This window comes from Musca autumnalis, unplaced genomic scaffold (genome assembly GCF_047663935.1).
Source record: "Musca autumnalis isolate F117 unplaced genomic scaffold, ASM4766393v1 scaffold_1, whole genome shotgun sequence".
NCBI lineage: Eukaryota > Metazoa > Arthropoda > Insecta > Diptera > Muscidae > Musca > Musca autumnalis.
The window spans coordinates 303,010,263-303,026,183 of NW_027411644.1; the positions used below are offsets into that span (position 1 = coordinate 303,010,263).

Sequence of the window (15,921 nt, forward strand, 5' to 3'; positions counted from 1 at the left end):
TAGCTGTTTAATAAACAAAATATTTCTCGAATGCCTAGTCTGTGTTTAAAATTGATAACGATTGGATTTCTTTATTCTTTGAAGCCATGCTTAAGATCCTCAGTATTGCCTTGCTTTGTGTAACCGCGGTAAGTTACTCATAACATCAATATCTGGATGAACTTTCTTAATTTCAAAACGTATTTTTTTCTATTTAGATATTTGTTCAAGATGTACCATGGTATCCCAAAAATTACAAAGAAATTGAAGCAAAATGTCGAGAACAATATCCCATTGGTGCGGATATGCTTGTGAATGAAAATGGAAAATTTAGAGTGAAACAGCATCCAATATTACGTTCCTACTTTTTCTGCACTGGCCTCAATAAGAATCTCTATAATCCGGATTTGGGATTTATTGGTGAACGTATTTCTTATGACATCCAAAAGACCTTTAAATATAAATGTCCCCTGGACTTGATCCAAGACTGCATTGATAATAGTTATGAAGATTCTTATCAGGAAGATGTTATTTATTTCAATATTATGAAATGTATTCTGGAGAATGCTTTCTATGAATGTGAACGTGTATGATTTATATGTATGACTACAGTGAAAATTGAAAATAAATAATAATTGATAACACCATAAACCAGATGTGTTTTAATATTAATATACTAAGATTCCATTTTACGATTACCAACGTTTGAGCACAATCGGAATATGCTAACACGTGCCGCTGCAGCCTCGAAGTTTGCCTAGTAATTTGTATGGGAGCAAAGCCAAATTTTCACGAAATCGCTCTAAAGGCCACATTGTCCAATCGAAGAGAAAATTTTACCAGTTTATTGTTGTGGCTAAATAACTTATCCTAGAAAAAATTTTGAAATTCAGCTCGGATTTTAATATTACTTACTTACTTAGTTGGCCCATTACAGAACATTTGTTCCATAGACCACCGAACTAAGAAAAGATCTCCATTCCTCTCTGTTTTTCGCTTGACTTTTTGGAATACCGCGCCTTTTCATTTCTTCATCCACTTGTATGCTCCATCGAAGCTTAGGCCTGCCGATTCTGCATGCACCGCCATGTGGATGTATTCATACGCCTTTTTAGCGGGTTCATCATCGCTCATTCTCATGATATGGCCTAGCCAACGCAATCGTTGCATCTCGATACGTTTAACTATATTCATGTCTTTGTATAGCTTATATAGCTCGTGGTTCATACGACGTCGATATTCACCGTCAACGCAAATCGGCCCGTAGATCTTTCGAAGAATTTTCCTCTCAAACACACAAAGCACTGCCTTATCTGCTTGCGCAAGTACCCATGCTTCGGAGCCATACATTAGCACGGGTAGTATCAGCGTTTTGTATAGTGTTATTTTTGTTTGACGAGATGTGGCTTTGTTTTTAAATTGCTTACTTAGACCATAGTAGCATCTGTTGGCCAATACAATTCTTCTTCTTATTTCACAACTGATGTTGTTTGTTGTGTTTATGGCAGTGCCGAGGTAGACGAAGTCTTTAACTACCTCAAAATTGTAGGTACCAACTTCCACAGTTGGTCCGAGCTCTATGGACGCTTTGCGCGTCGACACCATCAATTTGGTCTTTTCGCCGTTTACCGCCAGACCCACTTTCGCAGATTCTGCTTCGACCTTCCTAAAGGTATCAGTTACTTCCTTTGGAGACCAGATATTTTAGTCTCCGACTAACTACAAATCCGCAACCCAACTCATGCTTTACGTCATGGCAGCTATAATACAGTGCGTCACCTTTAGGTGTTGTTGTGACGCCTTTCCCAATCCATCGTATTTCCTGTATGGCAGTAATATCGGCCTTGTACTTTTCAAGTACGTCTGCCAATGCGAAGACTGCACCTTCTCTATAAAGAGTGCGAACATTCCAGGTGCAGATTCGCAGATCATGGTCCTTAAAACGTTTGCGGGGTTCGTCAACTTTAGAGGGGTTTGTTTTTCTTTTCGCGTCCCCACCGGCGGATAGGGGAGGCGGATTGTCGTACCACTCTGTCCAACACTTGTTGCATGGCGAGTCTGGGGCAGAGTGGTGGGATAATCCACCTCTGGAAGCCTAGAGTTTCCCGCGGACAAAAACTGACTACGGGCGTGTTCCCCTAAAACAAAAAGCAACCATGGAAGGAGGAAAAATGAATGAAAAATTTACGGTGCAGTGCCTAATAAACCCAGTACCGGCGGGGACTTGTGATCTGCCTACGAGTCACACCTCGTCGATATCATGCGATCGTGAGCAAACATCTCCCACAGATGTGGGTGCCTTGGCATCTGTGGTCGAAGGTAATGCGACAAGCACACAACAACAACAACCTCGAGTTACAACGGAGGAAGATAAAGGGCAGCACAGGGAGAGATTAAACGTGACCCAACCATCTGAGGATGGTAGCGACCCTGGATCCGAATCCGGCAGCTGCGGCAAAACAATCATCACCGTTGTGGAAAATCCCATCAAAGAGGATGTCCACAAGATGGTGGAGGAAGTCAGCGAGAGCAGCGCGAAGCTGACTACAAAGAGAATACAGTGGTCAGGGGCCCAAAGACGCAAGTATAAGAGGAACCAGGCGAGAATAAAAAGATAGCAGCAGCGGGATGCTTCACAAGGCACCACAGACACTCCCTTCACTTCTTCGAAAGCGGCGAAGAGGATAAGGTCACCTACGGAGCAGAACACCGTAAAAACCAGTAAGAAGAAAAAGTGCTTCCCACCTTCAAGTGCCCAGGACAAACACCATCTGGACCCAAGCAGAGGAGACTGCCAAAAGTATCCTTCAACGGAGACTGGTGAGGTGAGATCGGACACGAAGAGGGTGAGCGCGACGTCGGAACCTTCTGGAATGGCCGGGGACTCAACAAGGAAGTCTAAGACCGCCCAAAATGAGACCTTGGAAGTGAAGAGGTGGGAGGGCTTCCACAGGGAGGAGAAAGAAGACGGCACTCTCCTTGTGGTGGGGATCGACGACCTCTCACTTGCTGGGCTCGCCAAGACGAAAGGCAAGGCGTATTTCGTCTCGAACTCAGTGTACTTCAAGATTTGAAAGGCAAGAGTGGGCGACGAAGAGAATGCCAAGACTACCACCCAGGAGGTCAAACCTACCAACGATACCCAGGAGGGAGGAACAGAAGAGCAAATAAGCGCCTCCCCGGAAGCCAACCTACTGGAGGGGGATTGAGGTCATCCAGGTCAACCTCCATCGGAGCGAGACGGCAACACTAGCCCTGATGGAAAAAATAACTAAAGGTAATATACATATTGATTTAATCCAAGAACCTTGGACCATAAAAAACAAGGTTTCTGGACTAAACCATATTAATTATCAACTTTTTTACGCAAATACGGGATCCCGCCCGAGGACCTGCATTATATGCCACAAAAACTTATGCTTTCTTTTTTCTCCAGAGTTGTCAACGTCGGCATCACTATACCTGCCGTTCGACTCCCCGACCCCACCTTCGTCGGAATTGCAGAAACTGATGAGAAGGATCAAGCAAACAGGTAACGAAGTACCAGTAGGTAGCGATGCTAACTCTCACCACATCTCGTGGGGTAGTACTAACACTAACAAAAGGGGTCAAGCCATTATAGACTACTTAAATACTAACGACCTGATTACACTTAAAACAGGAAATACACAAACCTATGTTAATAGAGTTAGGGAGGAAGTATTAGACATAACGATATGTTCAGAAAAAATAAACGAGGTACATGAGTGGAGGGTTTTGAGGAATACTCCTTCTCAGACCATAGGTATATTAGATTTAAAATAGCGGGCCACCGCCAAATCCGATAACCTTCCGAAACAAATCAAAAACAAACTGGACTAAGTTCGGAAAACGAGTAAAAGAAAGACTAGGACAAGCAGATGAGGAATGCCTAAGTAAGGAGTACATAGATAGGAAAGTCCTAAAGTTAACTGAGGAACTAGTAAAGTCTTTCGAGGAAAGTTGTCCCCTTCGAGAGAGGAAATCCGCCTACGAAAAACCCTGGATGACAGGGGAAATTCGGAATAAAGGCAAGGAGGTCCGCAGACATTATAAAAGGCAAAACGTAAAAAAGCAGCTGTATTCTGGGACAACTACCAGGCAAAATTGAAGGAATACAACAAAATTACAAGGAACGCCAAACGTAACTCCTGGAAGCTATTCTGCGAACAGGTGGATAGCGTTAACGACGTTTCGAATATTAAGAAGTTTATGTCCAAAACCCATACACAGACCGAGCAAATGGTCGATGGAAATGGGAAAAGGACGGAAACAACAGAAGAAACTCTAGGCCTTCTGATGAAAACTCACTTTCCGTCGAATACCACGGCCAGCACCGAGGCATCGATTGAGTCGGTTTACTCATCAGGAGATGCACCAAAAATTGACAGCTAGATGGTCAAACAATCCATCACGAGCTTTTCACCATACAAAGCAGCGGGACCAGAACAGATCTTTCCGGCCCTATTACAGCGGGAAGTCGACCTTATTGCGTCCAAACTGGTCGGGATCTTCAACGCTTGTCTAAAATTTGCTTACACCCCGCTAGCCTGGCAAGAGGCAAGGGTAGTTTTTATCCCTAAACCTGGCAATTCAAGCTACGCAATACCAAAATCTTATCGCCCGATAAGTGTAACTTCATTCTTACTCAAGACAATGGAACGGAGGTCGACACCATGATAACGAGTAGAATCCCTAACGATATGCTCAAATTCAAACAACACGCATACGTTAAAGGCGGATCAGTGGAAACCGCGTTGCACGAGGTAGTACACCATATAAAGAGAACCTTTGAAATGAAGATGTATACACTTGCTGTATGCATTGACATCGAAGGCGCTTTTAACAACGTCAGCACCGAAACGCTGATCCACTCTTTAGACGAGTTTCAGGTAGACAGGACCTTAAGGAACTGGATCAACCATATGCTAAGGAACAGATGGATAAGCTGCGGGCTATATGACGTCAAAATAAGAGACAAAGTCGGACAAGGAACGCCACAGGGAGGGATACTATCACCTCTTTTGTGGGTTACTACCATAAACAGTCTCTAAAGGACCTTAACCGAAGAAGGATTTGACCCAATCTACTACGCAGACGACGTTATAATACTTCTAAGGGGAACGAATCCGAATATACTTTGCAGAAGAGCAGAAACGGCACTCAAAATTGCGTACAACTGGGCCAGACCGAGAGTTCTGAACGTTAACCCGAAAAAACGGAAATATGAGGAAAACGAAAGTGGGTAACCTCGAGGAACCAGTTTTCCTAAACATCCTTACGGACAGCAAAGCAGCCATCACGGCTATAACGGCCAAGACAGTAAAATCTAGAATTGTCTTGGAATGCATACAGTCTATTAAAGGCGACGCGCATAGAGCTAAAGGCATGGGCAAAACATGCACATACATCCCTCTGGAATAGAGAAGACAAGGGAAAACACACAAAAATCCTATGGGGGAACCCAGACGAGGACAAAACAAAGGGACTACTTTTGCTAAGTAAAAAAGACATTAGTAGACTGACGGGTATCCTTACAGGACACCTGGGTCTACAAGCGCACCTGCACAAAATAGGCTGTGCAGGAAGGAGTGAATGCAGAGCATGCAGAGAGGACGACGAAACTTTGGAACACTACCTCTGTCACTGCCAGGCTACTAGGGAGCGACATAATACAAGGACTCGATCACATCAGGACAATCGAGCTCAAAACATTAAGAGACTATGTCAACATGACAGAAATCTTAGACTAACGTCAATAGAATAATCAGGAATTTTAACTAATTCATACACAAAGTTTACAACCTCATCCTGACCGCAAATTAGGGCGCACAACAGGCCTAATTTATGGATCACCACTTCTTTTCAACCTAACCTAACCTAACCTATTATAAATATAAAAAAGTTATGACAATATCAAGAGCTTTGACACTTAAATTTAAGATGTTTGAAAAGTAGAGTTAATCGATGTGTTCACTGAGCGGCTCAAATAATTGATTTAACACATTTTATTACTCTCATATCTTCTTTTTAAATCTTTCCGCTACGACTTGCTGCTATCAATTTATTTCCGTTCGCTTAGAATTTTTGTGATATATTTTCCAAGCCAGATGGATCTGCATTAAAAACCACACTACTTAATGTAACGTTCTAACGATTTTAGCGGTCTAAACGATGTTTGAATATGTTTTGATAAAAGCCAACTATTAAGAAAAGGTAATAATTTCCAAAGTGCGGAGAATACATAAAAACAATGGTTAGGTAGGGCACCTTATGGGTAGCCTGTCATTTCGTTTATTGCACTCCCATCCATTCGTATATACATAGGTAATATTTTAATTTCTTTGAAGTAATACATTTTTACTGTTTTACGTGTGGTTCGATCATTGCACAGATATTCAAAAACAAAAAACCAAAACGTATAGGAGACTTATTTATTCTGTTGTAGCAGGCCAATCTTTAGCGATTTGGGAAACACTGTTTCTTTCACAAAACACGTAGTAGTTGTATTTCAAGTTTTACTTTGGTTTTTTTTTTTCTGTTCACAAATAAACAACTGCTAAAGCCATGTGAATTGAGTGCTTTAAAACACCATGACAACTGCGCGTAAGCATTAGTCCACATTTGTATGCCGTAAAGATCAAACTTCAACCTCCTACCAACAAACAACATGAAAAAGTGCGCAATGTTAATTTTCTGTTTTGCTATGCTTGCCGTCGCATGCCAAATGGTGAATGCCGAGATTTTAGATCTTGGTAAAAGACCTAAATGGTATCCCAGTGATAGTCCTGACATTGAAGCTGAATGCATGGAAGATTATTCAATAAGTGCCGAGACTGTAGCAGACATTAAAAATCTTCAAATAAAAAATACTCCCGATGTTCGTGAATATCTTTTGTGTTTCCTCACGGAAACAAATGTCTATCGTCCAGAAAAGGGACCAGAAATTAAACGTATTGCTTGGTCTTTGAAAGAAATGTTCAAATTGAATAAATGTGATTTGGACATGATTCGTGATTGTGTTGAGGAGCACCAGGCCGATGAGCTAAAAGACTACGCCTATTTCAAAATCATCAAATGTGCCTATGAAAAAGCTCCGGCCAGATGTTTGCAGAAAATTGAGAAGTAATTTTAAATACCATTTAAGATATTACTATTATGTGTGTGTATATTTATTTAAGTATATGTGTTTATTTTGACTGTATCAGTCATTATTTCGATAACCGGAATTGAATGAAAAATTAGAAATAAGTAAATAAAGTTATAAATGCATTTTAAACTTAATAAAAAAAACAACGGCATATATTTTTGTGGACCAACACAGTGGGGAGAAGACCAGTAAAATCGAATGGCATTGTAAAGCTAGTTGTAAGAGTAAATCGATATTGGCAAATTACAACAATGTAACTTAATTAGACCAGTCAAAATATACGGTGCTCTTGAACCAAATTTAAATGAAATGAGCTTACACCTGGGAAGTTTTTGCGGATTCTGAAACTACAAGGTTCATAGATGAGAAAAATAAAAAAAAAAAAAAAATCGATGGAGCGATGGATAAATCGCGGTCAAAGTTCACATTTTTGGGGTCTTTTTAGGTTTTTTACGATTTTGCTGGGAAACCGCTAGCCCTATCAATATGGAACTAAAGAAAATGTTGTAGCAGTGAAAATTCTGTACAAGTTTATCTTTAATTATATGTTCGTAGGTTTTACCATTTTTGAGATATAGAAGTTCAAATTGGGACAATTCACAGACTGTATCGTCTCCTTATAAAACAATGTCAATCATGACGGCAATTTCCCAACTTAAAATTATATATCTCAAAAATGGTACAACCTAAGAAAAAATTACGAAAGCCAAGCTTGTAGATAATTTTCACAGCCATTACATTTTCTCTAGTCCCATTTCGACAAGACCTACCGCTTTCAAGCAAATCGTGAAAACCTAACAAAAACAAGTAAAAAAGTATCAGTCGGCTTTGCCGACAGAGATATACCCTCAGCCTGTGCAAAATGAAACACTTTTTTCCCCAAAAAAAACGTATGTATTTAAGGGGTTTTCAAAATGATGGGCGTATGAACCGACAAAAATGTGGATTAGGATTAAAGTATAGACAGTGTTGCGAAGGTGGATCTTATTTTGGGAGTCATATCTTTTCGACAGATATCGAGCCCACTAATCATTTCAGTTTGGACCAGTATGCCAGCATAATATCGCTGTAAACAGGACCACAACGAACAGCATCCGTAAACATTTCAAAAGGATCTTCGAACAGACCCTAAACTGCGCTTAGACACAAATGTTGAACTTTTGTGGGGGAAGTGCCCTAAGGAGAGGACCGATATGGGCCATTTTAGAAATTAAACTAAATTTGAACAAAATATTAGGAGATTCACCGTGGTGCAATGGTATGCACGCCCGCCTTGCACGCAGAAGGTCGGTGGTTCGATTCCCCGGCCAGGCAACACCAAACATTTTTCAACGGTGGCAAAATACCCCTCAGTAATGTTGGCGACATTTCCTGAGTATTTCAGCCTTGAAAAACTTTTCTATAAGTGGTGTCTTAGGACACGCCGTTCGGACTCGGCGATAAACAGTAGGTCCCATATCATTGAGCTAAATATGAATCGGGGTGCATTCATTGATATGAGAGAAGTCTCCCTTGTCCCGTATGGGATGTTGTGGAATAATGTTTTTTTGTTATTAGGAGATCCAAAGTTTGGTCCAAAATGGTTGCCCCGTTCAAGAGATATCGTGCATACCATTTTAGTGATTTTTTTCTAAATACTGGGGGAAGTACCGGAAGTTGGGAACCGGTATTGCTCATTTTCAAACTGAAACTGAGTTTCGACAAAATATGACGAAAGCCAATCGGTTGATCAGTTCGAGAGTTTTCGTACTCTCCAGCCACTACATTTGGTGACATAGGGGGTTTCTACACCTTTCGGGTTGTTTTCTGAAGAAGTATGGGCTTGTCCCTGAGAAAACTTTTACCGTCGCAGTTGAAGCAGCGAATGCAAGTTGCTTCAACAAAAATCAAAGTGATCCGAGAACAGGTCTTCAAATGAACTTATCCGAAATTTTGTGTGGGAGTTACCCGAAGGAGTGGACAAATATAGTCCATATTCGAATCTGATCTATATCTGGTAGAAATATAAGGATAGGTAAAGTGTGGACCAAATCGGTCAATCTCTTCAAGAGTTATCATGCGACAATTTTTCTGAATATTTTTGAACTTTTGTGGGGGAAGTTCCTGAAGGAGTGGACCGATATGGCACATCTTCGAGCTTAAACTAAGCTTGGACAAAATATTACGAAGGCCAAATTTTGGACCAAATCGGTTCATCCGTTCGAGAGTTATGTTGCGCTCCAACCACTACACATGGTGTCATAGCGTTTTTTGCAACTTTCAGGCTATTTTCTCAGGAAGTATGGACTTGCCCCTGATGAAACTTATACCGTTGTGTGTTGCTACAACAAAAATCAAAGCGATTCGAGAGCAGTCCCAAACTGAACTTTTCCGAAATTTTGTGTGGGAGGTTTCCGAAGAAGTGGACCGATTGAGTCCATATTGGAAGCTCATCTAAGTCTGGTAGAAATTTTACGATGTGCAAAGAATGGACCAAATCAGTTACTTCCTTCATGAGTTGTCGTGCGCACAAGTTTTCGGAACATTTTCGAACGTTTGTGGGGGAGGTACCTGAAGGAGTAGACCGATATGGCGCGTCTTCGAACTTAAACTAAGCTTGGACAAAATATTACGAAGGCCAAATTTTGGACCAAATCGGTTCATACGTTCGAGAGTTCTCGTGCGCACTAGCCAGCCAGACAGACAGACGGACCTTGCTAAATCGACTCCAAATTGTATGAAACGGATTTCGTCCAAACATACTTGGGGTCTAAAACCATTATTTCGATAAGGCACATTTTACCCGTATGAAAGTATATATACCCCCGTTAGCATAGTCCCAATTTGCATTAGGCGAGTTTACTTGCGGCAATTGTCAGTTTGTGGGTGAGAGAGGGTGTTGAGAGGCAAAGGGTTACCATATACCTCACCTCTCTCTCCATCAAACTGACAATTGCCGCAAGTAAACTCGCCTAATGTAAATTGGGACATAAATGCTGAGGGTATAAAAAAAACATACGAATGTGGCCTGAACTTCAATATCTCAAAAATGGTAAAACCTGGGAACAAATCATAACGGTCAATACTCCAGAGAATTTTCACAGCTACAACATTTTCTTTAGTCCTATTTCGATAGGACTTGCTGTTTCAAAGCAAAATCGCGAAAACCTATAAAAATCTAAAAATGTGAACTTTGACCGCAATTTATTTAAAAATCCCTCCGGGGATTTTGTTCTTGTTTTTGGATTTTTGTCATCTATGAACATTTCCCAGGTGTAAGCGGTTTTCATAAAAAGTTAGTTAAGGCGCACCGTGCATGACATTGTTTTATAAGGATTCAGTGACATTGTCCTAATTTGAACTTCTATATCTCAAAAAGAGAGAATTACAGCCAATATATTTTCTCTGATCCCATTTCGGTAGGACTTGCGGTTTCCAAGCAAAATTGTGAAAACCTAAAAAAACGTTAAAAATGTAAACTTTAATCTCGATTTCTTTAAAAAGGCGCTCCGGCGATTTTGTTGTTGTTTGATATTACTCATTTATGAACATTTTAGTTTCAGAATCCGAAAAAACTTCCCATAAAAATTCCTGCCATTTAAAGTTGGTTCAAGAGCACCGTGAATAAACATTGAAATAGCAAAAATTCCCACAAAGGCGAATTTTGGTGGAGAGCTATAGTTGGTCATCAGAAGCAATCTCCTAAAAGTCCCCAATCGACCCCGTGAGTACAAAAAAGTTATTCGGGGTCAAAGGTAAAATTTTGGGACTTTTTGGTTTTTTTGATAATATCTCAAAAACGATCATAAGTATCTTTGCGAGAATAGAGAGAAACTTGTCGACTACAATATTTTCTATGAGATTGGTATTTAAATGATCGGCCTAGGACATACAGACCCTGAGATATGAGTCGCGCAATATAGAAAATGCAAAAAAAAAAAAAATTTGTCAACTGTGCGGTACCTCAGAGGTGGCGTGGAAATATTATGCATTGCTTGACTCATAAGAATGGTATGCTTGAGAGAGAGAAACTGTTTAGAAATGTTTATGGCCTATAAACTTTTCGTTAATTACTTTTGAATAGAACTTACAGGTTTTGAAACAAATGTAAAATAATCACGTCATGTTAATTTCCTCTTAGGTGGCGCGGTAATGACTACATATTGTGTATTGTTTAATTCGTATCATAAGAATGTTAACTCTTTAGCGGATGCAGTAAAGAGCAATCTTATAGGAAATTTAGCAATCTACAAATTTTTCTTCAGACACTTTTTGGTGGTAAATACGAGCTTCGAAATAAGCGTAAAAGAATTGCAACATGTAAACTATCGCACAGTTGGCTACATTTTTTGCATTTTCTATATTGCGCGACTCATATCTCAGGGATTGTAGGGCGATTATTTAAAGACCAGCCTCGTAAAAAATGTTGGGGTCTACAAGTTTCTCTTTAATCTCGCAAAGATAGTTATCAACGTTTTTGAGATATGATCAAAAATCCAAAAACGTTACAACATTTGACTTGTGACCACTTATAACTTTTTGCACACACGAAATCCATGGGGACTTTTAGGACGTTGCTTCTAATGACCAATCCTATTGCTATCTCCCACTTATACTCATGTCTCTTTTACCTGGGCTAAACCTTAAGCTCAACTAGTCAGAACATCATTAATACCCTATTCTAATTTCCCAAAAATCTTTGTCATTCTATTCAAAACTGTGTTAAACAACTCAATCACTAATCTAAAATTTTTGTTTAAGACTTACGATTTCTGAATTTCAGTCGGAATTTCTAAACTTTTATACTCTGTGGTGTTCAATGAAATAATAAGTGGTGAATTTTTGGACTATCTTATGCCACTATCTTATGACTATCTTATGTCAATGAAATAATAAGTGGTGAATTTTTTGGACTATCTTATGCCAAGTTTACACTTGCGCTCCAAATCCACTGGATTTTACGAAATCCTGAAATACACCCCGGTGTTTACACTTATTTTTTGTTGATTTCAAACATATCACAATGATCAAGGTAGATGCATATGCGCAGCTGATTGAACATGAATTTTCAAAACAAGTTGTTGTAAATTGAATTAAACATCAAAAATATACGACAATATAGAACTTTACAACTTTATTTAAAAAATGATCGTAAAATTATCTATATATCATACCAATTGTGTATAGTACCAAAAAATAAAAAAAATAAATAATGATTTTATCGTTGAGACATCATAATAATAAATTTTGATAGATAAAAGTTGTGCTCAGAACCTTCAAAATATTAGTACTTGCAGTAGTTTTCCCGTTTAGTACTAAAAATGCGTTCCCGTACTCCGAAATCTAGCAAGACTTGCACTTCTCTTTAAACAAAAATAGCGCCGAATAACACCCTCTTCTCCTGTTTTCTGGCATACAATTTTGGCCTAGTAGAAACTAGCAGCATGTTCATTAGCCTCTAAATATGATTGCTGATACGTTGATTTTGACATTTCTGCTGGAGTTTTTGCAATTTCCTTCATTTTTCCGTTCCCGTATTTTTCACGAAATTTGTATGGGGAAGCAATTTTTGACAATTCGGTATATTTTCTAACATTTCCATTACAAAAGTACGGGAACACAATGAAAAATAGCATTGTAACAATGTAATTTAATATTTTTTCACATTGTTTACAAATTTTGATATTAACATTTTTTGTTCCAGCAATTCGCACATCTACCTTGTTTATTGTGATACGTGAAAAGTGTTGCAACTTTTAGTACTTTTTTAGGCAAAAGCAAGGTTGTATATCATGTGTACTGTGATTTCGATGTTGGTTTCGCTGAAATCACGAAATGAGATGATTTCATTTTTGTATGCGAAATCATGATAAATTTTGGTTGATTCCGCGCGAAATCACGAAACGCCTTCGAAATCACGAAACGACGCCGAATGTAAACCAAAATAAACAGGCATCGCGCTAGAACCAAAAAAATCTCCAATTTTTATGCGAATTGGTCTATAAATGTGACCTGTACTCTGTTTTCAAAAATACATGGCCAGATGGATAAGTGCGAATCTATGCAGATCATCAAAGAAACTGTGGGTCTATTTCGTTTCCTTTTGCATGTTGCAAACTCATTCACTAAGACATAATACCCTTAGGGTATTAAAATATGGTTATCAGTGCAATCATGAATAAAAATTCCGTGCAGAATTTGTTTTCTTTCCCCAATTTCACAATTTTTTATTTCCATATTTATGCCCAAAAAGGGAATATTTTGACGATTCGACTAGAGTATGCCATAATGAAGCTAATCAAGTAGTTTTCATCTTTTAATAAATATTGATTTTAAAAGAATTTCACTTTCTAAAATTATTTCCCGTGCGGAAAATTCACAGGGAAATATTAATGATTGCCCTGTATATGTTTTTATATGTTCTATGTTTTTAGTAAAATATGAAAGATTTCTTAGTCTTAATTTCTAGTTCATTTGTTATTCTGTCAGACAATTTTGGCCGAGCAGAAACTATCAACACATTTGGATACGTTCATTTTGACATTTCTGATTAAGTTTTTGAACAAATTTGTATTAGAAAGCAACTTATGTTGTAATAAGAAGGCTGGATTATAGGAAATTTTCTAAGTCTTCTAGTCCAGATTTATTGCAGTGGCGGAATAATAATTAATAACATAATAATCTGCTAAGATATCGACGTTTAACGACAATAAACTTAATTTAGAACACTTTTTGATGACTTTCCAAATTTAATTTGACGATTTTCGTCAAAAAAAACAGTTGCATATTTTGCATATTTTGCATATTTTTTGCATATTTTGCATATTTTGCATATTTTTTGCATATTTTGTGCATATGCAAATATGCAAAAAAATAAAAAATATGAGCCTGTCATTACATTCAGTTTTCTTCAAAACGAATTTTGGTCCAATCAGAATTTTCGTATCTTTATTAATAAAAAATATGCAAATATGCAAAATCCGATGTCTAATCATCATATAAACAAATTCAACAAAATGAAACAAAACAAAATGCAATTGAGTGAGATGTCTGCGTAGTTTTCGTTTGGGCGACCCCTAAAAAAAACAAGCACACTACAATTTCTCTGTCTATTCTTTTATTTGTCTCTTTTATACTCTGTGGTGTTCAATGAAATAATAAGTGGTGAATTTTTGGACTATCTTAGCTAACTCTATGTGTGAGGCTATAAAAATAAAGGTTGTTGTCTTTGCTTTGTGATCTGTTTTCCTGTCATCTATATGTCACAATTTTAAGCATATAGTGGTTATGTCTACAATAGACAACTATATTTTTCGCGATGCCAACTAAACATAATTGCTTTTTCGTTATTTTGTTTTGGACGTTATTATTGGACCAGTAATATTAAAAAGCCGGGTCACTAATAACGGAATTTAATATAAACATTAACACATGTAACATAGCCAGTGACATAATGAAAAGAAGCAAACCCAGTATGGGTTTTATTTTCCAAAAAAAGCCTTAAGTCTCAACGTTTGAACTTTTGTGGGGGAGATACGGGAAGAAATGGACTGAAATAGTGCATCTTCAAAATTTACGTAAGTTTGGAAAATCCACTAATAATAGTACTCCACAAATATCGCAGAAGAGACAAGGGAGACTTCATTCATATTAGCTCAATGATATAGGATTTCTTTAAAAATTGTATGGGGGAATTTTCAAAAAATCACTCTACAGACCACATTTATTGTCCAATCGATGAAAACAGTTTACCAGTTCTTTGTAGTGGCTGAACAAGTAATCCTAAAAAAAATTTTGAAAATCGGGTTAGATTTTAATATTAGCTATATAAAGGGCCCATGGAAACTTTGAGGTCCCAGTGTCACGTGTTAGCATATTCCGATTGAGCTCACACTTTGGTAATCTTAATTTTTAACAAAACTAAACATTTTAGGAGGGTACCGCATAAAAAATTTTCGATTATTTAAAACCACTCTAATATATTAATATATAAAGGACCATTCCATAGGAATATGAACAACTGGTTTAATGAATTCAATCGTGGGCGGCTGTTCCGCCGTACGTGAACAGATAATGCGATATCGCCGAGTTATATACCGTGAGATAGAGCCATCTTTGGGCATTTCCTCCATCAACAAATATTTGATATTGCATAAACACCTGGCCGCAGAAATGCATTTTTCTCATTAGATCCAACAAAATTGGCAAATAGCTCAAAAAAGGCTCTTGTGGATTGTTTCAAAGAAATTGTGCATAAAATTGATCGCGGTGCTTCGAAATACGTTTATAAGATCGTCACAGACGACGAATCTAGGATCCATGCTTAGGAGCCCGAAACAAAGCAGGAACCGGCCGTTTGGGTCTTCGAAAACGAGCCGAATCCAAGCATGTAAGAAGCACTTCGAAGCAAAAAGTCGCCTGTTTCTTCGGCTAAACTGACCGTGTGGCGACTATACGGCTTGAGGAATGTAGAACGGTGATTTCCGAGTCTTTCACTACAATTTGTTTGCCTGAAGTCTCTTTAGAAATTCGAAAAATGAACAAGAGAAGACGAATCGTTCTGCATCATAACAATGCGAGCTATCACACATCGATTCGAACCAGCGCTTGTTTGACCGGACAAAACGTGAAATTGATGGGTCATCCGCCATACAACCCTGACTGGGGATCCAATTACTTCATTTGATTCCAGCACACCAAGAAAAAAGGCGGGGTCAACGATGTTTATCGCCTGCTGTAAAAGCGTTCAAAAAACATGTTTTGGGAGTGTCTCAATCCGAGTGGAAAAAGTGCTT

At 38.5% G+C, this 15,921-nt stretch overlaps 3 protein-coding genes across 3 annotated transcripts in view; 2 read left to right on the plus strand and 1 right to left on the minus strand.

Annotated features, from left to right (window-relative positions):
• The window catches only part of LOC141389852 (uncharacterized), a 420,257-nt gene that overhangs the window by 55,486 nt on the left and 348,850 nt on the right, over nt 1-15,921 (minus strand). The window lies entirely within an intron of this gene.
• On the plus strand, nt 22-630 carry LOC141391398 (uncharacterized). Its single transcript, XM_073964300.1, has 2 exons — nt 22-128; nt 198-630. Exons 1-2 carry the CDS (start codon nt 87-89, stop codon nt 570-572), a joined length of 417 nt encoding a protein of 138 aa, XP_073820401.1. The 5' UTR covers nt 22-86; the 3' UTR covers nt 573-630.
• On the plus strand, nt 6,725-7,126 carry LOC141392481 (uncharacterized). The gene has a single exon (XM_073965422.1). It carries the CDS (start codon nt 6,725-6,727, stop codon nt 7,124-7,126), a length of 402 nt encoding a protein of 133 aa, XP_073821523.1.